General features: G+C 52.9%; 1 protein-coding gene across 2 annotated transcripts; it reads right to left on the bottom strand.

The window, feature by feature from the left end:
- Positions 1-494: 494 nt before the first annotated feature.
- Positions 495-23564, bottom strand: IL17RA (interleukin 17 receptor A). 2 transcript variants are annotated; one of them, XM_021690475.1, is made up of 13 exons: positions 23293-23564; positions 14314-14338; positions 13445-13591; positions 12155-12267; positions 10736-10862; positions 8895-8942; positions 8625-8788; positions 7905-7988; positions 7434-7518; positions 6683-6694; positions 6313-6414; positions 3942-3983; positions 495-3358 (listed from the first exon to the last, which is right to left on the bottom strand). In XM_021690475.1, exons 1-13 carry the CDS (start codon positions 23434-23436, stop codon positions 1857-1859), a joined length of 2595 nt encoding a protein of 864 aa, XP_021546150.1. In that variant the 5' UTR covers positions 23437-23564; the 3' UTR covers positions 495-1856. The 2 variants fall into 2 exon arrangements, with proteins under 2 accessions (XP_021546150.1, XP_044770909.1); XM_044914974.1 differs by lacking the exons at positions 6313-6414; positions 6683-6694 and adding an exon at positions 4526-4543.
- Positions 23565-23796: the final 232 nt, after the last annotated feature.

The raw sequence follows: 23796 nt of genomic DNA, 5'->3' as shown, positions 1-23796 counted from the left end.
AACTGGAGGGGAGACGGAGCCTGAGAGGCTGGTGGCCGGGAGGGCGCAGCTCCCTTTCTCGCTGTCCCCGCCTGGGAGGGCTGAGGGCACAGACCACCCCAGACCGGGCGGCTTACACACACACTGCTCACAGCTCCAGCAGCCGGCAAGTCCAAGACTAGGGAGCTGGCGGACTGGGTGTGTGCTGGGAGCTTGCGGCCCGGCTCACAGACGACCATCTTGCTGCGCCCTCACGAGGCAGGGGGTGCACAGAGCTCTCTGGGGCTGCCTCCTCACGACCTGATCACCTGTACCTCCGCTACTGCCACACTGAGGATGAGGTGTCAAGTATTTGCGGGGGGGAGACACAGACACCCTGTGTGCGGCTCTGTCTCCCCGGTCCTTCGCTGCTGTGGGGCTGTGTCCGGGCCTTCGACCCGTTGCCCCTGCGGCTGCTCGGGGAAATCGCACGACTGAAAGGACTCACAGCCAGGCACTTGACCTGTAGCAACACGTGACTCAACAGAACTACCGGGCGTTCTTACCAGAGTGGACAAATCTTTTCTTTTATTGACCATCTCCCTTCTGTGCACATGACGCACGTGTGTGTCACACACACAACCACACACACACACAAAACCTGTGACGGTTTCCCATTACCTGCCTGAGTCCTCACCCCTTCACTGGAGCTCGGCGCCAGCTGAGGGCTCGAGTCCAGGCAATGAGCTCACCCGAGTCCAGGGGCAGACGGCATCCCAGTGCGCTCGCCGGGACCCCGGACAGCCAGAAGCCTTCAGTTCCTCCCAAGAAGGCACTTCAGGCACAATGTCTTCGGGCCCTGAGCCTTAGCATCTCTCCTCGAATACTGTCTTTGAACCTCAGACTTTTCGGTACAGAGTGGCCCGTTTTCCCCTCCCCCCCCAGAGAGGCCTGCCGGGCCCTGCGTGCCTCCCACTTCCGCCCTGCACCCCTCTGCCTACCCTGCCGGGCGCCCTCCGTATCTCACACTCAGGCTTGGGCCCCCAGCTCCAGGGCCTCCTGAGCTCGGCGGGGTGCTGCTGCCCAGGGGCCTGGCCATGCGGCCCCGGAAGACTCCTCTGCGGTGGCTCTCCCACTGACTGAGGGCCAAAATGGGAGCTCAGGATTCCAGGCTTTTCTCCCTGCTGAATGCTCTTAAGGTTCTCATCACACATTTCTATCCTGTCTCTTTCCAAAGACGGTCTGAGGTGGCTTTCGGGTATGTTTGGTCCTCAGGCCCCTCCTCTGCAGGGCAGCAGCTCACCCTATCAAAGGAATGCCAGGGCACCGGGCTGATGTCCCAACCCCCCAGCCTGGCCCACAAGCCCTTCTGCAGCCTGGGCTCCGGTTGCCCCCTCACCCCACACGCTGCCCCCACCCCGGGGACTGCTGCCCTCTCCAACCACGGTCTCTGGGCCCAGCTGCTCCTTCTGTGTACTTTCACAGCCCTGGGCAGACCTCTACTAAGCCTGTCCATCGCACAGGACCATCCTGTTTGCTAATCTGTTGCTCCCACCAGATGTTAAGCCCCTTGGTGGCCAGGGTCCCTGTGCAATTTTCTTTGTATCTCAGATGCTTGGCACATGAGAGGTGCAAAATAAATGCTGGATGACCGAATGACTGCATGATGGAGGCTCAAGGACGCTCTGTCGCTGGCTCCTAGGGATGGGCTGTGGATTCTTGCTGACACAGAACATGACCACAGGGTCAGAGAAAGAAAATTCAGGGCAATGCGCAGGGCTCAAGAGGTCTACATTTAGAGGCAAACCCTTCACACAGGAACATATGCATATATACAGACACGTGTACGCTCGTGTACGCACACCTTCCTTCCCTAACACCCTGGGGCCAGGGAGGCCCTAGGGCTCCTCCGGCTCCACACCGTCCCAGCCGGAGTTCTTCTGAAGCTCTTGGAAGAAGAGCCATCTCTGGAGGCTTCTCAGGCTCTCTAGGTCCTCAGGAGAGAGCTGCTTGGCCGATGTCCCCAGGTCCTGCTCTTCTTCCTCTTCCTCCATTTCCGTAAGTCCTTCAGGGGGCTGCGGGGAGCTCCTGGAGATATAGCCCTGGTCGGACTGCACGGACTGCCGCTGCTCCCCCTCGTACGGCGTGCAGAGGTCTTTGAGGGCCACTGCTGCTTTGTCCCAGCCCTCCTGGGCCCGGCAGCTCAGACTCTGCTGGAAGAGTGAGAACATCAAGCCTTTGAGCTGCTCCCTTACATCTTCCGGGACATAGCTGGGGGATGCCATAGGGCTGCTGCAGAGAGGCGGGGCCTCTGAGTCCACGGGGAGGCAGAGGACACTGTTCCGCCGCGGGCCGAAGCCCTCCAACAGCGGGCAGGCCTCGTCTCCCCCCACCACGGCCAGCCGGCCCGCTGTGCTGCTCTCAATGGCCGGAGGGACGGGTTCCACGGCCTGAGCCGAAGGGACCTCGTCCACTGGGAGCACTGCGGTTTGGAGGGCCTGGGCCGCCAGCTCTCCTTGGGGCTGGAGTTGAGGTTCCAGCCTTGAGAGTGCTCTTCCTTCCTCACCGACAAGCAGATCTCCCACCAGGCAGCCCTCAGAGATGGGTTCGTGCACCAGGGGTTTCTGCTTGATGATCCCTCTTCCTGGCGGCAGCAGGGGCTCTTCAAACACCTCTTCGTCCAGGGACAGGAGGTCCTGGTCATCCGCTGAGCAAAGGTTCTCGCGCTCAAACCAGTCTGGGCACTGGACCTGCCACTCCCGGAACCTCTCCACGGCCTCCTTGAGCTGCCAGCCGCTCGGGTTCTGCAGGTAGTTCTCACCTGTGAGCTCCCCAACGCGGTGCATCCGGCCAGGTTCAAACATCTCCAGGTCCTGGATCCGGAAGTAAACTTCCTCAAACCTGTCCATGAGTGGGTACCTGGAAGTGATGTTGAAGAGGTCGGGGATATCACTCTCACTGCTGATGTCACGGAAGTAGCAGACGATGTAGGTGCCGAAGCAGGCTGGCTTCTTGAAGTCTGGTAGGATCATGTTCATGGCTGCAGTGAAAAGGTCGCCTGCGGGCTTCCAGCGGTCACACCGGAGCTGGACAGCCGGCTCCTCCCAGCCGAGGATGGCCTGCCACTTGGCCCGGGTGCCTCGGGAGCACAGGACGATGATCTTGGAGTTGGTCTCCACCATCTCCTGCTTCTGGCGGCCCACCCAGGTCATGACCCCCACCTCTGAGATGACCTGCTCCTCCAGCAGGTCGAGGGCCACTTCGGTGCCACAGACAGTGAGCAGGAACTGGGCGAACTTCAGCACCACGTCCACGTAGAGAGGATGGTCGGCAGAGTAGACAATCCAGACCTTCCTGGGCTTCAGCGGTGGAGGGGTCAGGCTGGTTTCAGGCAGGACATCTGAGGGAAACAAGGAAAGCCAGGCCCCCAGGTTTGGGTGTGTGCCTGGGCTGATCCTCAGACAGCCCAGGGGGCGTCTGGACCAGGCAGACACCGGTTCCCTAGTCTAAGTAATGCAACCGAGGCCTTGGAATAAGCCAGATGTTGCTCTTTCACCCGTTCTGGCTGCCTGAAAAGAATCACCATGTGGTGCCTTCTGGGAGAGTGCATTTCTTTCTCAAGATTCCTATCTGGCCTTGAGCCTGTACTTTAATTATTGTAATTAAAAAGCAAAAAAAGGCACAAAGGCCTCCCTGCGGAATACAAATATCTGTTATAGGTAGGACCTCTTTTCATCAAAGATGGTACCCTTCCCTTCCTTTCCTTGTCCAAGTGATTTCAAAAATGGTAACCCAGCCTTGCCATTTGTGGTCCCCTCTGTGTAGGGGTCCTGGAAGGTGGGTCCTCCAAGCTGAGGTCTCCTGAAGGAAGTCAGGAGTTAAACTGCAGAAGGCAACCCACCCGTGTCTCAAGAGAACCTTCCATTACGCCTTTGACAGCAACACTCACCGAACCCAGCCCACCCACACCAGGAAATACTGACCTGTGTATTTGGTGTCATTGCCATATTTTTCACGATGAGACCCTGAAAGAAAAAAAGGAAAACACTGGAGCAGCTCTTTTGGAAGAGAAATAGGGACCAATTCCCAGGGGCATCTGAAGGAGTGCCGTCCCACCCCTGACCCAGGACAGACGGTCAGGGAGGGCAGTCGGAAGAAGCAGTTGCCAGATGCTTCAGGACCTTCACAGGACACCAGGCTGTGAGGAGCCGCTCAGTGTGACTCTGAGATCTGCCATCAACAGCTGTGAGATCTGGGAAAGTTACTAAGGTCTCCGAAACTCAGTTTCTTCCTCTGTAAAAGGGGTCTGGGCAGCAGGGATTAAATGAGATTGTATCTGTGAAGTGTCTGGTACATTGTACGTAGTCAGCTGGGGTCACGAATATTCTGCAGCACTGACCCAGCCAGGACCCCCAGCATGGTGACCCCATGTCCCTCATTCTAGCAATGGTTCCTTTCCTCCCCCCAGTCTGGCCACTCCTGAGGAAACGCCCCATGGCAGGGAAAGCTCTTCCCCAGACGCGTCCTTGCAAGAGGCTTACAACACATCTCCAGAAGCAGCCCCCACCAGGCCCGTTTACATTTCCTCCTGCTATTTCTGAGGTGAGAAAGGGAAACAACATTCTTAAGCAACTGGTCCCCCAGAGATATAAAGAAGGGAACTGTGGTGCAGGAGTCAGCTCCTTGGTGACATGGCAGGACGCACGGAACCCATGCGTGGCCAAGGAAGACTTTTTTTTTTAAAGATTTTATTTATTTATTTGAGAGAGAGAGCATGAGAGGGGGGAGGGTCAGAGGGAGAAGCAGACTCCCTGCTGAGCAGGGAGCCTGATGCGGGACTCGATCCAGGGACTCCAGGATCATGACCTGAGCCGAAGGCAGACGTTTATCCGACTAAGCCACCCAGGCGCCCCAAGGAAGACTTTTTGAACCAGAATTTCAATTCCCACCTCTTGGGCCTTTTCCCAGAACTACCAAATACAGTCGAACAAGTGTCCTTTCCTTTACCCCATGGTGTGGGGCACACTTCAATAGAAGGTCAGAAATGCAATAACAGAAATGAAGCAAAAAGCCTCCCTGGCATCTATGGAGAGCTTTACAGTTTATAAAGCACTCACGGGGGCGCCTGGGTGGCTCAGTCGGTTAAGTGTCCGACTCTTGGTTTTGGCTCAGGTCATGAGATGGAGCCCCATGTGGGGCTTGGTGCTCAGCGGGGAGTCCGCTTGAGATTCTTTCTCTTCCCTTTCCTTCTGTGCCGCCCCCCACACCCCCCAATCAATCAATCTTTAAAGCACTCACGGAGATGTTAACTTATCTGACCCTGAAACAATCCTGTGGAGAAGTGCCCTCACGGTGGGTCTTCCAGGGCCTGCTGTGGTGGTCTCCCCATCACACAAGAATTAATAATGATTAATACTTAATCCTGATGAGCCTTGTAAGTGTGGAAACAGCTCTCAGACCACTGAAGAAAGGGCGTGGGGCCGCGGAGGGGCAGGGGAAGGCTGAGCCCCTCACCTGGAGGCCCATGTGCTCTCCTGCTCAGAACCTGGCCAGAGAGGGCTACAGGGAGAGGAGCTGCTACCTCCCAGCACCTGCTGGCTAGTGCCTTCCATGGCTAGCCCATTCAATCCGCACCACAACCTTGGGAGGGAGGGGTCATTATCCCAGTTCACAGAAGACAAAACCAAATCTAGGGTTTGTTCAGCAAGCTGCCTACGCCTGCAAAGCAGGGAGGCGGAGCTGGGAGCTGCATCCGTGTGTTCTGGGCCCATCCAGAGCCTTCTCTATCACATCGTGCTGTCCCTTGCTGTTCTCCCCGACAGATGTACGTGTCTGGGGGCTGCAGGATGGGCTCATTCAGGTTCTCCCACCTGTCTGGCTGATGTCTGAGGCAGGGAAACCCTACCTTAGCTCCTTCCAACCAGTTTGTTTTATTAATTTTGGTAGCAATAAACATAATTGTGGCTAACATATGTTGAGCAAATATGCACCAGGCTCAAGGCTAAGAAGTCATATACGTTTTCATGTAATCTTTATATTCATTTTATGATATGGGTATCTTTATAATTTCCTTTTTATAAAAGAGGAACCCGAGGCTCAGAGAATGAAGTAATGTGCCCAGGGAGTAAGCAGTGGAGCTGGGGGTCTGAGCCCAGTTCAGCCTTCCCGCAGGCTGAGTTCCTGACGAGGGAGCCTGCCGTGGCCAAAGAGAGACGATGTCAGTACTTCACTTGGGAGGGGGACCTGGGACTGCAGGGTGCGCTCTGAGTGCAGCCTTGCAGAGACTGGAGTGGGAAGAGGAAGGCATGGGAAGAAAGAGAGGAACAGAGGGGCAAACCCCATGACGCCCCTTACCGGGTAGCCTCCAGGTCATGCAGACGATCAGCAGGATGACAGAACCCACCAGCAGGATGGAGATGCCCGTGATGAACCCGTACACCCACAGGGGTATGTAGTCTGTGGGAAGTGGAACAGCATGAGTGATGTGGCGGAGAAGGCCCACTCTGCCAGCCCCGAGCTCCTCCAGCCCCGCTGCCCAGCCCCTGGGCTGTCATCTCTGGCCTGTGCCATGACATGCTGGTGACCTCCACCCCCAGCCTGGCCTCCCAGTTCAGCCTTGTCTGCCTGGCTCCAGGCGAGGCTCAGTCAGGAACTTCTCATGTGGCTCCTGAGGAAGGGCCCCTGGGAACTCCTGCAGCACGATAGGAAGGACTGCTGGCCTTACCTGCAACCGAGACTGCAATGAGAACAAAGGGAAAATAGTATTCGTTATTAGCAGTAATCACAAAACCCAACACTGACACCCATGGGGGCCTGCTGGTGACGTCGGCCCTACCCTGAGCGCTCCAGACACCCGCTCAACTTAATGACGTCTACAGGAAACACCCGAGCTGCCGGCCTGCTAAGAGATGCCCCAACTCCCACCTGGGAGGCCAGATCCTCCTCCAGGCCCATGTAAAGGCTGTGGCTCAGGCTGCGGCAGCTTCTTTGTGGGTGGTGGGCCGCGGAGCGGGGAGTGGGGAGGGACGGGCAGCTCTGCCGCTTCCCTGGTGTGTGATCTTGGACAAATTACTGAGCATCTCTGTGCCTCTATTTCCTCATCTACAAACTGCGGGAGGGACACTCTACTTCATGGCACCAGGAGTCACAATTCGTGGGGATTAAAAGCGGACATGGTAAAGCACTTCGTGGTCCATACTGAAACTCTCGGGCAAGGACGATCCCCAGTTCTTCAGTCACAGAAGTTCAGCATCAGAAAGGTTATGTATTTTGCCCATGGCTACACAGCTAATGAAAGGCAGTCAGGAGTCCGACCCAGGAGTGTCTCTACGGCCCCACATTGCAGGCCTGAATAACTCCAAGTAAAATTAAAGCCTGCCCCCACCCTCAGCACCAGGTCAGGGCTCAGCTCAAGGTGCTGGCCTTCCTTCATTCTCATCCCCGAAAACACCCCAGAGCAGCCATACACCCCCTACCTGGAGCCTCTGGAATTTCTGGACAGGGGAGGCTTATGGAGTATCTGAGACAGTCGTTGAGACAGCTACTGAAGAAGGGCTGGATCTGGGGGCACAGAGAAAGTGGGGGACAGCGGGCCGCTGAGACACTGGGTGGGGAGGCTCGGGCCCGCCGCGAGTGCGCTCTTGCCAGCAGAGGCTCCCGGAGGGAGCAGAGCCTGGCCGGCAACTCCGGGACGCCCACGGGCCTGCCAGGCAGCTCGCCCATCGGCTCCCGGGAGCCAAGAAGCCCTGCCAGGGGAGGCCGGAAGTACGGGGCTGGGGAAGGCAGAGAGAAGGCCTCCCCAGGCAGGGAGCCCCAGGGGGTCGGGGTGCCAGGTCCTCGGAGAGAGCACGAGTCCTTGAGCTGCCGGCCTCCCCTACTTGGCCCCTCTAGGTGGAGGGCCCGTCTGTGCACGTACTCCCACACCTGGCGGCGCCACCCGCACCCACCTGCACTCGGTGGCGGCAGCACCAGTTCTGGTCTGACAGGGTGAGCGTGACGTTGGCCCGCCGGTGGACGTCCTCGAGTGCGGGCTGCAGGGAGGTGGGAGGGGAGTCAGGCTGGACGGGCATGAGCTTGCCGCTGCGCTAAGGCGGCTGCCGGGAACACGGCCATTGCTGTCCAGCGCGCCCGAGGAAGGCTTTCCGGGTTTCCGGAAAAGTTCCCTATGGCAACTGGCTCATTGTTGATTCAGGAGCACATCTAGTGACTGGTTTTTCTCTCTTTGCTTCGGCTGCTGGGGATCGTGGGGACACATCTGTGTTCACAGCCAATGGCATGACACACATTTTCCGTAGTAACCCCACCCTGGCTTTATCTTGTTTCCTCATCTTTATTTCCCCTTTGTCTTAATACCACATTTTAAAACTCTTCAGGTCCTTTTTGGAACAGGTGGGATAAAAAAAACAAAGCAAAGAGAACCAGGGGTACTGTGTGGAAGGAGGATCTGAGAGGATGGGGGAGGTGAGCAGGGCAGAGATCAACTACACAATGGAGCCAAAGGAAAGATCCACCACAGACCCGACTCTACACCGACCACATATCAGAAGGAAAGACAAAGAGCCGAGCAGCACATAACTGGGATCAACCAAGCACAGTACTGGGTGGCTTGAAGCTTGGCGAGAGGTCGTACAGCTACACGAGAGGGCTCGGGACAGTGACGGCCTTACCTCGGGCACCATGAGGACATGATGGAAGCAGCTCTGGTTCTCCATGTGTGGAAAACTGGTCAGCAGGATCTGGTAAGGGGTAGACTCGTTCCACAGGGTGAAGCTCACCCGCAGCTGCTGGGCTTCCAGGGTCTCTGCCATGATGTTGGGGTCCCACAGGCTGCCTGCCCAGGGCACAGACACGGGTTGGGAGCGAGGGGAGGGTGTGCATGCATGCATGTGTGTGCACCCGAGTAAAGCTCCCCCAGCAAGGCCGCTGGCTGTGGTTACCTGAGCTCACACACGGCGTGGTCATCCTCATCCTGGGGTCCTCGCAGCCTGCCAACCCGGAAAAAGGGGAAACCACTAAGCCTCTGTCTTAGAAAGTTTGCTCTTCCAGACTCCTGACACCAGGGACAACCACCTCTTTCCTTTTGGGGAGTCTGTTCAAAGATGGCCCCGTCAAAGCAAGTTCCAGGAGTGAACTGCTATCAAGGGCCAGAGGCCCCACAGAACTGAGGGTTGACCTGCTTGTGTCCTCCCTCATCTCTCACAGAACCTTCCAGACTCAACTCCCGAGCTTGCTGAGAGTCTCGGCCTACCCTAGTTCCTCCCCCCACCCTCTTGCCCGCCCCCAGCCTTCTCTGCAGGTTGCCTCTGACTCCTGACAGGGGCAGAAGTACTTTGTTCCTTCACAGCAGTGTTTCTCGAACTTTCCTGTGCATCACCTTGGGTAGTTTCTGGACGCAGTCAGTCTGGGGAGGGTCCATGAAAACCTGCATTTCTAACAAGCTCCCAGGTAATTCAAGGATGCCACTGGCTTAGGGACTGCCCTGAGGACCACTGCTCCATAGACATCTTCCTGACTTCCTTTCCCCAATGGCCTTGCCTGTAACATTTTCACTTTTAAGAAGATATGTGACAGGTGAACCGCTGTGACAGGGACTGAGTTAGTCTACTGTAGGAACAAGGGAAGGGCCTGGGGAGGCTGTTCACTCATTTGACAAGCACTTATGAACATCCGACCTGTTTCAGGCACTGGTTTAGGCACTAGAGATACAGTGGTGAATAAGGGAGAGTCCCTGCCCTCTGGAGAGCACATTCCAGTAGAAGAGACCAAAGAAAACAAACAGTATAATGTAATGTCACAAAAATATCATGATAACGTGTAAGGGAGTGATGGGTAACGTGAAGAAAAATAAAAGCAGGGTAAGCAGATTGTGTGTGTGTGTGTGTGTGTGTGTGAAGGCTGTCATCTGTGTGTGTGTGTGTGTGTGAAGGCTGTCATCACCCTTAACAAGCATTCTTCTGAACTGCCTACTACAGGCAAGGCAATGGGAGGCTCAGGAGCTTGCATGGATGGGTGTAAGCCCCAGACCCTGTCCTCAAGGGGGCTGGGGCTCCAGACGTAGTCGGCTTTGAACAATGAGAAATGTAGGTTGTGGCTGAGATGCTGGGAGGACAGAGAACTAGAAGGTGCACAGACATCAAACGACATTTTAGAAGATAAGCCCAGAGGTCTTTCCTAGGCAGGATGGACCCGAGGGGGAAGAGGAGATGGTGTCGCACATGGGATGGTGGCAGATAAATGCAGGTAGGATATGTGGTAAAAAGTGAAGAACCAGGCAGGGCAGGTGGGGAATGAAAAAAGACATTTGGGGGGCGCCTGGGTGGCTCAGTCGTTAAGCGTCTGCCTTCGGCTCAGGTCATGATCCCAGGGTCCTGGGATCGAGTCCCACATCGGGCTCCCTCCTCGGGGGGAAGCCTACTTCTCCCTCTCCCCCTCCCGCTGCTTGTGTTCCTGCTCTCGCTATCTCTGTCTCTGTCAAATAAATAAATAAAATCTTTAAAAAAAAAAAAAAAGACATTTGGTGCAGAGCAAGGTGATGAGGGCTGGGATGAGGCTCGAAGCGGGGGTTAAAACTCTCATGGAGCGGCTTGTCTTCCCGACGTTTCCTGGGCAGGAGGTCCCCAGTCGTGGCATCTGTTCATTCTGTAGGTACCACGTGCTGACAATGGCAGCCATGGATGGCCCAGCTGAGCGAGAGGCTGATGTCTGAGCCACCTGCTGGTTTCTTCTCGAACAGGAAGAGCCGAGTGGTGAAAGGAATGGCTTGGGAGGGCGCTCTTACCAGGCACGGGGAAGTTCTTGGACTGGTGATTTGGGTCCCCGTCAGGGATGGGTTTGGGCAGGTGGTGAACGGTCACCTCATACTCCTGGCCGGGTTCTACCACAAAGTGGCTGAAGGTAAAATGCCACTGAAGAGAGGGAGGAAGGGGAGGTTGGACAGGTCACACACTCCTCTCACCCAGCGGTGTGTGCCAGAGAACTCCACCCCCACCCGCCCCCGAAAGGTCCAAGAAACAGGGGAGGAAAACCACCACAGCAAGATCCAAAATCAGAGGGAGGTGGGTCTCTGCTCTTGGTTTCCTCTGGTCTTCGCTCTACCTAAAAAACCTAGATCTGGCGTCATCAGTAGACAGTAGTGTCATATGCCAGAGAATCTGGGGAAAGCCGAAACAGTCCTCCTCCCTGGTGGGTGCTCTCAGACTCCAGAATGAGGGGGTGAGGGAGCCGGCCGGGGGGCTGCGGGCTAGTGAGCGAGCTAGCGCACAAGAGGCTGCTAAAAACCGTTTGTTAAGTGACTCTTCCTCCTTAAATGGGAAAGTCGGGATCTCTTGAGAATGTTCTGGAGCACAAAAGTACAGAGGGAGGGCTACAGATCCCCACCCAGCGTGCGCCTGCAGTCACCTCTGTTGCAGAGATTCCAGAAGGTGTGAGGATATTTTCTGGATGGTGCAGATGACACATACTGATTCCAACTTCCATTCTAATTAGTGTGGGGGTGTATGTGGGTGTGCGGTCCTTTGCTTCTAAGTTGATCTAGGCACCTGGGCCTCACCATCCAGCCAGCAGTCAAGTTTGGGGGTCCTCATTAAATACAGGGGAAGGGAACTGTTTTGGCTGCTTGCGTTTGCGGGAGATCTGCAAACAGGCACTTTTGCAGATTTCAACTGGCAAGTGTTCAGACTGGAGCTTGCCCCAGAATCACCTGGTAGGCTGGTTCAACACCGACTGCTGGGCCCCAGCCTCAGCATTTCTGATTCTGGAAGTCAAGGGTGGGGCCCTAACTTCTGCATTTCGAACTGGTTCGCAGGGCATGCCCATGCTGCCGGCCCTGGGACCACACTCTGTGAACCAATGCTTTAAACACACTAAACGAGAATCAACCTTTTACCATCGGGCAGCGAGCAGCAAAATAAATGGAAACTGCTGCAGAACTCCCCCGCTTGTGCCCCAGCCACTGCAGTTCCTGGGTCTGGGCAAAGCTGCTCCTTCCTGGAGGCAGGCCCCACATTAGCCTCGGTCACACAGGAAGAGAACAGGAGGGGGACTGTGCAAGGCCTTCCACTCAAATTTCTTTACGCTGAACAACTAGGGAAAGTTGGGAGCAAAAGCAGGGGTGGGCACGTCTGGGAAGTCTTCAAAAACACTTTCTGCTCCTCGCTATCAGTAGAGAACGCAATGCGCTCTGGAGCCGGTTGCTTACCCGCTTGCGATGATGCTGCAGTTTGGACAGAAACTCAAACTTGACGCACAAGCGTTCGTTGGTGCTCAGCTGCAGGACAGATAACTCTGCACCCTCCAGGAAGAGGATGCTGGCTGCAGGTCGGAGGGAGAAGAGATGAACAGAGGCAGGTCAACAAAGACAAACCGCTGGGTGTGGAACTTCCCTGTTATGCTTACTCACTCTTAAAAGAAAATCTGTTCACTGTACCTAACCCTCCACTTCCTGCTCCCTGCAGCTCACTCTTGGGCCTGGTGGAGCCGACGGCCTTGCAGAGGTTACTTCCCAGCTGGGCAAGGACAAGTGAAACTTTACACTGGGCCAGAGGCAAAGGCTGTGCAGATTTGTGGCCAGGATGTTGACAACATGGCCTGGGTGTCAAACCTGGCCGTCCCCATCCTTGGATAGGCTTGGGTAGGCACCAGGGGCTGGAGACTTATAAGGAGGACGACCTCCCCCGGGCCCTGGTCACAAATGTGGGGCTGGTTCTTGTTAACCCCAATCTTCCTGATTCTGTCATACAACTCTCTATCCCTGAAGAGGTTTTGGCGGGGGGAGTGTTGTCTTAAAAAATGCTAGCCCCAGGCGCCTGGGTGGCTCAGTCGTTAAAGCGTCTGCCTTCGGCTCAGGTCATGATCCCAGGGTCCTGGGATCGAGTCCCACATCGGGCTCCCTGCTCTGCAGGAAGCCTGCTTCTCCCTCTCCCACTCCCCCTGCTTGTGTTCCTGCTCTCGCTATGTCTCTCTGTCAAAAAAATAAATAAAATCTTTAAAAAAAAAAAAAAATGCTAGCCCCTAGGGGCACCTGGCTGGCTCAGCAGGTGGAGCACGTGACTCTTGATCTTGGGGTCATGAGTCTGAGCCCCACGTTAGGTGTGGAGATTACTTAAAAAAAAAAAAAAAAAAGCCTGCCCCTAAATTAAGGGAAAAAGCACACTGGCCAATGTGTTACCATTTTCCAATAAATATTTGGTACCACAGTCAGAGAATGAATCACTTGACTTTCTTCTCTGGGGTGATAAGGATTTTAGGCTGAAGGAGGGATGGTGGGTTGAGAAGACACCATCATGGGTTAATATCTAAAACACTAAAAAAGTATTCATTTACTGCATGAAATGATGGAGGCTTTCAGCATGAAATCTGGGCCCTCGTGTCTGAGGACGGGACCAGGAGCCCCATTCTGAGTCTGGTGGGAGAGCCGGTGGTCTGTTGTGTGGACTCACTGGGAGGAGGGTAGAACCTCCAGGCCCCGCCCCCCCACACGCCCACTCACCGTCTGTCTGCAGGGTCCACCCAATGCGAGCTATAGGTAGTAGGTCTCCATGCTGGGTCTGGGCAAAGTCCAGGTGGACCTGGACATCTTTGGGGGATGAAGGGGTCAGATTTCGAGGGTGGATCCAGCTGTCATCCAGGCAGGTACCTGGAGCCAGAAAATGCAGGAATCAGAGACCCCCCACGCTCTGCAAGAACCTGAAGAAGCTGCAGAAGAATGAGGCATGCAAGCAAGATGCCCCAGCAGTGGCTCCAGAGAGCTTGATCATACACACACAGGGGCCTGTGACCCTCAGCTGGCTCTGCCACCCTGCCCCTTTCTTCTCCAGCTTGTCTGAGTCCCTGCAAATCTCTGAAGTCTAAAGGGCATTTTAGGACAGGAGACAAAGCATGAAACTTGGTTTTGCGATAAAGCAGTGAAACGGGGCACAGGAAGGATGGGGTAGTGATAAAAGTTGATTTATATTATATGCCAGGGCTCATCCCTAATTAGCACAGACACTTGAAGTATGTGCCTCCTTCTTAAATTAAAACACAAAACAGGATCAACATCACAGATGTCTCTCACTTTCCAGTGACAAGCTCTGGCAAATCAAATCGTATTGTAGACACACCAGGGCAGCACCCCAGACAATGTTTTCAAAACCTAAATGACAATTCTGTGTCTCACTTCCTGACTTTCCCATAATGGATATTCTTGATAGGAAACGCAGGTGCACACAGCCTGGATTCTCAAGGATCCCTCCTGCTGAAGGCTGTCACCCCCATCTGGAGCCTAGGTGGAGGGGCAGCGCTCCTGTCAGACAGCGGCACAAGGTTAGCACTTTATTAACAAGGCAACAACAGGATGAACAAAAACAGACCACTTACTATTCTTCACTGCACAGTTTAGCCCCTGCGGAAGAAAGGAAGGAGGTAATTACAGCTGTGAAGGAAGGGTAATTCACAAGCCAGGCTCCCCATGCTTCCCTTGGCTCATTCTCAAGAATAAAATGTACACAGCACCACCCTCACTTTTGGGGGCCGCTCGTGGGGCAGGGAATCATAGTCTCCTCACACTTCACCCAACCTGCCCATCCAAGGAGAAACAGGATGGCAAGTGCGTCCAGTGGATGACAAAATGGAAAGGGCATTTTCTGAGTAACTGTTAACAGCTGGGAACTCCCCCATTTTAAAAGATACTGAGAGGGTTCTCTTTTGGGGCACCCCGCTGAAAAGCCCTCTAAATACCCTGGGGCTTCCCACCTCCGGTCTGGACAACAGCGTGGCCAGAGAAGCGAACAAAACCGCAGCTCCTGTGACAGGGTCAGCTATGGAAAATTCACCAACTCCCTACAAGCTCCCATAGGTGCCAGCCCCTGATCTGGGTGACCAGACATATTATTTCACTAATCCTCACACACACTTAGGACTAAGTGTTACCCTCAGCCCCGTTTTATAGATCAGAAAACTTAAGCACAAATGTCACCTTATGCTGCCTTCCACTTTGGTAATATGTGTGAACTCTCTAATCCAGAGGAGCTCTGGAGAGCCAGATTTAGAAGCCCTAATTACAAACAGTAGGAAATGCAATCACTGGCTTCAGTTTGGCCAGCTGACTCTACTTCGGAAGACACGTACACACATCCTTGGAGCTGAGTCACCTTACCACCACTTCCCAGCTAAGTGACTTTAGGCCAGATACCAAACATTGCGAGGCCTTGATTTCTTCAACTGTAAAATCAGAATTACCAATACTACCTTCCTAGCATTGGTGGGAATTAAATGATACACATATAAAGAACCTGGGGCAGGGAGTGGGCTGGTAGTGATGGCGGTGTGGAAGGGAGCCCTTCACTTTCTGCTTCTAATATATCTGTATTACAAAAAGTTTCAAACAGCAGAAATGTATTTGTGTATTAATTATACAATTAAATAAAATAATACAGTGTCCCTGGACTGTTAAACGGGCAGCTGTTAAACAGCCCTAAGAAAATCATGATGAGGAGTTTTGTTGGCTGCAGTGCCTGGGGAACTATGTCATTGCCTGCTCAATGACATGGTATTTGCTCAGTGTCTGGGGCATAATGGCTGCTCTTAAATTATTGGCTGCCCTTCCTTAGAGCTTGGCATTTAGTAAGCACTCAATAAATGGAAGCTTTTGTTAAAAGGGGTGACCTCCACATACTCAGATTTGGCTTTGATTTTGGAGCAAGGAAGAACTCAGGCTCAGGTATTTCTAGTTACCCAGTCTGGCAAAATGGACCGATCATGTGGAGTAGAAAGTCAGATGTTGAAGCAGACCAGGAATACAATTTTCAGGACAACAGAGGGATTTGGTAAATGCATGTAAATCCGGTGTTGGGGTCAGCACCTGCCTTTCTCTCAAGAGGGAGCAGAGAGACAGGGTTAAAGATGGGAGAAGATGCTTGGCCACCAGGGTTCATTCACAAAGCGGATACAGGACTGTATTCTAAGCATGCCATTTCATCCATACCCTACCTTTTGGGATGCCAGTTCATGAGCCCTTAGGGTCCTGTCCAGCTCCTGGCGCTGAATTCTCACTCACCCAGGGCCATCGAAACCCTGTGTGGCGCTCCTCACGCATTCAACAAGACCCACCAGCTGCCTCTGCTTACTCTAGGGTCACTCTGTTTCCTGGCCGGTAAGGAGATTAACTTCCATGCACATGCTCATTTCTCCTCCCATCAGAAACTCCTAGGACTGGGGCACAGAGGACAAGAAACTGCTACCTACTAGGGAATATTATGTAAAGATTAAAGAGAATTAGTTATGTAGATATCTATTGACCTGGAGTGATGCTTAAGATGTGTTGATGAGTGAGAAACATAAGCAAAGAACTTCTTATCGTATGATCCAATTTTCTATGGAAATAAGTGATGAAAAAACCCTCCCCATATATTTATATATGATGAATATAATTGTATGAACATATAAAAATATTTGGACAGATATACAGCAGGTCATTAACACACGGGTTACTGGGGGTAAAGGGATGGAACCAGAAGAGATGGAGAGAGGGAAGAGGAGGGGGAAAAGATTTAAACGGAAGAGAAAAATATGCATATCAGTGAAATATCGAATAACACATTCCATTAGAGGTCATGGCATGTTGATCATATACATACATTATCTTCTCCCCCTCCCCAAACCATAGGAAACTTCTAGGAAAGAGAACATTTTTAGAAATTTTCATGGACAAAGAAGAAACATCAGTGGACAAAAGATGTGAACAAATTAAAAAAAACATTTTTTTTTTAGATTTTATTTATCTATTTGAGTGAGAGAGAGAGAGAGAGAGAGAGAGCATAAGCAGAGGCCACAGGCAGAGGGAGAAGCAGGCTCGCCGCTGAGCAAGGAGCTCAATCATGACCTGAGCCGAAGGCAGCCGCTTAACCAACTGAGACACCCAGGCGCCCCGATAACGAAGTTTTATTTTTATTTTATTTTTTAAAAAGATTTTATTTATTTATTTGACAGAGAGAGAGAGAGCACAAGCAGGGGGAGCTGCAGGCAGAGGGAGAAGCAGACTCCCCGCTGAGCAGGGAGCCCGATGCGGGACTCGATTCCAGGACCGTGGGATCATGACCTGAGCTGAAGGCAGACGCCCAACTGCTGAACCATCCAGGTGCCCAGAGAACAAATTTTTAAAAGCCAAAGTGGAAGGAGGAGTAGGCAAATGGCTCAGGTCAAGTGGGAAAAGAATAAGAAAGAAGCCAACAGAACCTTTTAAAGCATCAGGTCTTATACTTAACTAATGAATCACTGAACACTGCATCAAGGACTAATTATGTACTATATAGTGGCTAACTGAACATAAAAAAAAAAAGCATCAGGTCTTAAGGGTATCACGTGTCTGGTGAGGTAGTATAAACAAAGGAGCTGAAGGGGGTGTGGTTCAGTGAAGGTCTACATAGGGAATGTTGGAACCTTCGCCTCTTTCCCTGCTCTGATCTCAGAACGCTGGCAGCCAAGCCCTGGAAAAGACCTCCTGAATCTGACATTTGAGAGTCCACTGATAGGGCACGTTCACCATTAGCTTGACCCCCTATAGTAAAGTCAATAAGCCCTACCTACACAGAGTATTTAATCAGCTTTTTAGGACCTTATTCTTCTAAAAAATTTTTTATTAAGTTTTTCATTTTAATTTCAGTATAGTTAACATACAGTGTTAAATTAGTTTTAGGTGTACACTATCGTGATTTAACACTCCATACATTACTCAGTGCTCATGATTAGGACCTCATTCTTCCTTTCTTTTTTTTTTTTTTAAGATTTTATTTATTTATTTGACAGAGAGAGACACAGTGAGAGAGGGAACACAAGCAGGGGGAGTGCGAGAGGGAGAAGCAGGCTTCCTGCCTAGCAGGGAGCCCGACATGGGGCTCGATCCCAGAACCTTGGGATCATGACCTGAGCTGAAGGCAGACGCTTAACAAATAAGTCACGGTGCCCCAGGACCTCATTCTTAAAATATTCTCAGACAGGGGCGCCTGGGTGGCTCAGTTGGTTAAGTGTCTACTTTGGGCTTGGGTCATGATCCCAGCATCCTGGGATCAAGCCCTGCATCTGGCTCCTTGCTCAGCGGGGAGCCTGCTTCTCCCTCTGCCCTGCCGCTCCCCCTGCTTGTCCTCTCTCTTTTTCTCTCTCTCTTAAATAAATAAATAAAATCTTTATAAAAAAATATTCTCAGACAGCCGAAGAGTACCAGATACTTAAGAAGGGTTTCCTGTATGAAACATAGATCAAAACATAAAAATTTAAAAAAATGCTCTTGGAGGAAATAAGACAATGCTGGGAACAGAATAAAATTAAAACAAAACAAACAAAATTATAATAGTTTCAAAGAGATAAGAGAGGACACTGACAAGGACAGGATATATGGTAAAATGAGCAAGCAGAGAATAAAAATGAACCTTGGAAATAAAATACCCCATAGAAGGGCTAGGCTGTAATTCAGGAAATTTCTCTGAAAGTAGAATGAACAGACACAGAAATAGGAGAGAAAATATATGACTATTTAGAGAATCAGTCAAGAAATCAAGGTATGATTAACTAGATTTCCAGAAGAAGACTATATAGAAAACAGAGGGGAAGAAATTAAAAAGCAAAGAAGAACACTCCAGAACTAAAGGATACATACTTCCAAATTAAAGTTTCCCTGAACGGCCTGGAAAAAAGGCCCAGAACAAGGTCCAACATCATGAAACTTCTGGAATACCAGGAATAAGAAGATCTAAATATTTCCAGAAGAGGGAAGGTAGGGTGCCACACACAGACAGTCAGGAAGGCATTGGCCTCCTCAGCATCAGTACTGTTTGCTAGAAGGCAACAGAACAATGCCTCCATAATTCTGAGGGTAAACTATCTTTAACCTGTGATTTTTATGCCCAGCCAAATTAATAAAAAGTGTGAGGGTATATATGTGTATATATTTCCCTCACATCCTTATCCATTTTCTTAGGAAACTGCAGAATGAGGGAGGCAGGCTCTGGGAAGACAGACAGAGGATCCAGGACGGATACTGAGCACAACAGTTGTGCCACAGGCCTAGACAGGGATCTGTCCAGGCTGGAGCTGGAGAACGCGGGGTTTCAGGAGGGAGTTCTCTGGGGGGAGAGGGAATGGAATCGATGGAATATCTGATGTTTGGGGAAAACAACATCTGACAAATCTGACAGAAAAAACTGACTAGTTACATGGAAAATTATGGAAGAATTAAAGCAGTTATCGTCTCAGAAGGAGAAAAGGAATTACACCAGAAAAGGAATATAATCAAAGTACACCTACTGGCCTCAGCAGTGATTACTTACTTGTTACAAACACGAACGATGGATTTCACTAAAATTGTGATGTGGGAGAAATGTAAAAAATTTAAATTTTTATCTATTATGAGTCAATAGGCAATATCGAACATTGATAAGTCAAGAACAACAATATAAGTACATTTAGAAATGTGGAGGCAAATGCCAGGGGGAAAAAAATCTAAAATATATGTAAGTGATCATCTTTGGGAAACAGTTTTAGGGAGTGGCGAGGGCTGGGACAGGGATCTGTCGGTTTGGGTTTTATTTTTATTTTTTTTTTTAAAGATCTTATTTATTTGAGAGAGTGCATGCAGGGGCACACAGTGGGTGGGATAGAGGAAGAGGGACAAGCAGACTCCATGCTAAATGCAGAGCCCGAAGCGCGGCTCGATCTCAGACCCTGAGATCATGACCTGAGCTGAAATCAAGAGTCTGAGGCTTAACCGACTGAGCCACCAGGCGCCTCCCCCCCCATTATCCCATTTTTACTGATGAAAAAACTGAGACACAGAGAGGTCAGTTAAGTGGCCCAAGGTCCCACAGAGCTGACACTCAAACCCATGCAGTTCTGCTCCAGAATTCATGCTCTGAATCACTGCTATACTGTCTAAATGAAAAAAAAAAAAAAAGGACACCTGCAGCAGGTAGGCCAATATTCTCTGTCTGTACTGGTGAAGATTAAAAGGAAGACATTTATTCCACTGTGTCTAACTCTGTGCACTCAACGAACAAGACCAAGTGCCTGGTAAGGAAAGGTGGGCTCTGAAGTCACGTACCGCTTGGATTCTCAGCCCAGCACTCAGTAGCCAATTACCCAGCCTCTCTAGAAGGGGTCAATGGTGTGGCCTGGCAGGCTGTTGTGAGTGTGGAGGGAAGCTGTGCAGGTGAACCCCCCGGACGGTGCCTGGCACAGAGCTACAGGTGAATGTTATGCCCTGGTACCTTCCGAAGCTACAACGCACGTAGTCTGGTGCTTTACCTCCATGGAATCTGCTCTCCCCGTAACGCTGGCAGGTGAGGATCTTTTGTACGGGAGAACACTGGCTCCTCACAGTGGAGTGACTGACCCAGGGCTGCACAGCGGGTGAGCGGGGAAGCCCAGCGCAGAGCCCAGGTCTTCTGACCCGGCATGGCCTCTCCCCTACACAGCCCTGCTGGGTGCTGCTGGCTGCTATCTGATATCACAGTCTCTAGATGGAAGGCCTGCTGGGAGCGGGCAGGGTGCGAGGTATGATGGCCAAGGGACGTGTTAATTGCAGCGAGCCCAGCCCTGACTGCCAGGATGCCTCTACCATGTAAAAGCATCCCCAGAACACCTTTTACACAAGGAGAGTGGAATGGTAACCGGAAGGTAAGGGTTAAGTCTAACCCTTGTTCTGCCCCAAGTCTAAACCCCAAAGTGCTCAGGAAAGAAAAAAAGAATTTGTAAGACAACATACATCCTGTCCATAAAACGGTGTGTTAACACTCAAACTGACCAAATCCAAGTCATTGTCTTCCCTTGAGGGCTCTCCTCTGGGCTAGCAGTCGTGGGTGACATGTGAGAAAGCCCGGGGCCGGGGGAAGGGCCAATGGTTGGGGGTGGGGAGACTGCTCAGGTCAGGGAAATGAAATTACTTATGGCTTCTCCAGTATCGATTTCTGTGGGGAACTCAAGAGTAATCTGGGTTTTGAGGTGTTAAACCCAGGAAGCCAGGAACAGTGCTATGCCTGGTCTCAGGTAATCACTGCATTTCAAGCAGAGCCGACCACTCATTCGTTCATTCACTCACTCACTCATTCCTTTGACTTTCATTCCACAAATACTTATCAAGCTCCCACATCCTGTGCTTGCAGCACTGGGCTAGTAGCAGAACAGAACAGGTCTGCAGAAGGCTCCTGTCTGTCTTGGGAGAGTCACTGAGTGCTCAATCCAACCGGGCTTTGGATAGGCATTTATATATTCTGGAAAGTGGTTCGGACACTTTGCAATGGCTCATCAGCTCTTTCTTGTGGAAGTGAGGAAACCCAGGCGAAGGAGCAGGCAGCCTAAGCTGCTCAAGCTTGCAGAGATTCTAGGTGGTGAAGTCAGGATGCAAATGCAGGTGCTCTGAGGCTAAGTTTGTGGCCTTCCCTCCCCTCATTATATTATGCTGCATCCACTGAAATACCAATGGAGGCAGAGAAATCTGAAGAGTTTGTTTCTTTCTTTTTAAAGGGACTAGTCCATGAAGCAGGGAAGCTGCCTGTCCATGGAGATGAGCGGGTTGTGAGCCAGGTGTGTAGGTAGAGGCAAGGTGGGGGAAAGAACGTGGGAGATCGCAGACAACTCTGGCCAATAAGTATCCCTCTCCAGCCCTGCCCCTGGTCCTGACTTTCAGGAGTGCTTCCCACTGAGCAATTAAAGTCAAACACTCAGCCTAGCTCTCACACCAGGCTCCCATGGAGTCCCTACCTCCCTTTCTAGCTTCTTCTCTCACTTCCTGCCACACACACCCTCCACTGCAGCCACACACCTTTTCCTGCCCACTCAAGGGCCTTGGCCCAGCCCCTTTCCGCCACCTGGACTGCTCCACCACTGGTGTTTTGGAGGCCCCCACCACCCCTCAGGGTTGCCCAAATGCCTTATCTGCCATGAAGAACATCCCAGCTGGAAATAATTTTTCTTTTCCTTGGAATTCTGTACACTCTCTGGTTGCACAAAGAGCACTTGCTACAGGCTGTCTTGCACCACAGTTAGCACCGTCAAGCCTTTTCCCCTCCTAGATGATTGAAGTTGCTGGACATTAGGGTCCCAGGGGTGTTTCCTGATCGTTTCAGTTCAGAGCAACAGTAGTGCCTTGTATTTTGCAGGCACTTGGCAAATGGCCATCAAAAAACACCGAATTCTCTAGGTAGAATAGTTCTATACCGAGTTGTGGGATCTGCTAAGCATATATCCCCTGCTTTGCCTAAAAGTGGGAGTTACAAGACCATTTCCCAACATCTTTCACATTTAAAAAAAAAAAAAATCCTGCTAAATAGTCACTCATCCTCTGCCCTCTTTTGGCAAATCCTCCACAAAATTAGATAAGGAGAAATATCTCTTTGGTTGTTTCACATCCTCTGACTCAGTTACTGGGTCAGAAGTGGTGGAGGGGAGAGGGCTGAGGAAACCAGAGAGAAAGTGGAGGAGAGAGGGCAGCTTTGAGCGGAGAAGTTGTGGAGGTGGGCACGGTGTTTTGCTGTTTGTTTTTTTCCCCCCCGTAAGATGGTCCTCCACAAAAGGGCACTACCGAAGGGGTGGGTGTGTCACTTCCTGTGAGCACAGCGGGGGTACTACTTGACAGGCACAAACTGGACCCTAGGGGTGGTTGTGGTGGTGGTGGGAGCTGGAAAGGCGGTGTCTTAATCCTCTGCCCAGTCCTCAGGGCTTCGTCCCTCTGGAGAGGTGTCGCCCGGAGTCGGCCGGCTGCCCTCAGCACAACTGTCCCCGTCTCACCTCTCCGAGCCCTTAGCCCCCACAGGCCGTCCGGGCTCGCGCGCAAGGCTCTAGGACCGCGGGGTCCCTCCCGGGGAGTGGGGCCGAGATCCGACGCGGCCCCAGACTTCCGCACAGTGGCCCCCGATCCGAATGCCGGGGGCTGGCGGGACTCCTTTGAGGGGAAGCTCTCGAGGTCCGGATGGGTCTCCCGGGCCCGCCCCGGCACCACCGGGATTTGCGGGGCGCACGGCGTGGAGGCCGCTCCGGGCCAGTCCTGGCTCCTCCGAAGGGCCCTCCCCACCTCCCTTTCTAACCGACCCTGCCCCGCCTCTCTGGCCGGCCCCGCGCCTCCTTCCTCGAACCGCGGGCCCCCGCGGCGGCGCTCCCGCCTCCTGCCCAGGGTCGGGTCTTTTCCCCCGAAAACTCGCTCTGTTCTCCGGCCCACCCCGCAACTCCCACCGCTCCGAGGGTCCTCCCGAGCGTGCCCACTCTTTGTGGCCAAGCCGCGGACCCACTGAGACCCCCCAGCGCAGACTTCCCGGCCCGGGGCACCTCGCCCGCCCCCGCAGCATCCTCGGGGCGCGTCGGGGTCTCTCTCACCTCCCGGGAGCAGACTGGCGCCGGATGGTCCAGGAGCCGCGGGGAGGCGCGAGCCGGGGCCAGCCCGCTCAGGAGCAGGGGCAGCAGCAGCCGCCCCAGCGGGGGCCCCGGGAGGACGGGTGGCCCGCGGCGCGGAGTCCCCATGGCCCCGCACTGTCGCGGAGCGCTCGCAGCCCGAGGCTGGGGCACTACAGGGTACCCGCCCTGGGCTTCCCCTTCCGCCAAGAAGCTCGGAGTTGACTCTTCTTCGCCGGCTTCCGGCTTACAGCCTCCCAGGGGGCGGGCCGCCGAGGGGCAGGGCTTGGGCCCGGGACCCGGCGCCGCGCTGGGCCCTCCTCCGGCCGTGCGTCCAGGTGCGCGCTCCTCCCCGCGCTCCTCGGCCGGGCCTCCGCGCCCGCGCGCCCGTTTCCCGGCGCCCCGGCCCCTGCGGTCGCCTGGCTCTCGGGCCCCCTCCCGTTCTCAAGTTTCATCCTGGCTCTTACCCGCGAGCCTCGGCGCCCGACT

This window comes from Neomonachus schauinslandi, chromosome 5, assembly GCF_002201575.2.
Source record: "Neomonachus schauinslandi chromosome 5, ASM220157v2, whole genome shotgun sequence".
Lineage (NCBI taxonomy): Eukaryota > Metazoa > Chordata > Mammalia > Carnivora > Phocidae > Neomonachus > Neomonachus schauinslandi.
The sequence above is the reverse complement of the archived record's forward strand: the minus strand, read 5'-3'. Positions and strand labels throughout refer to the sequence as shown.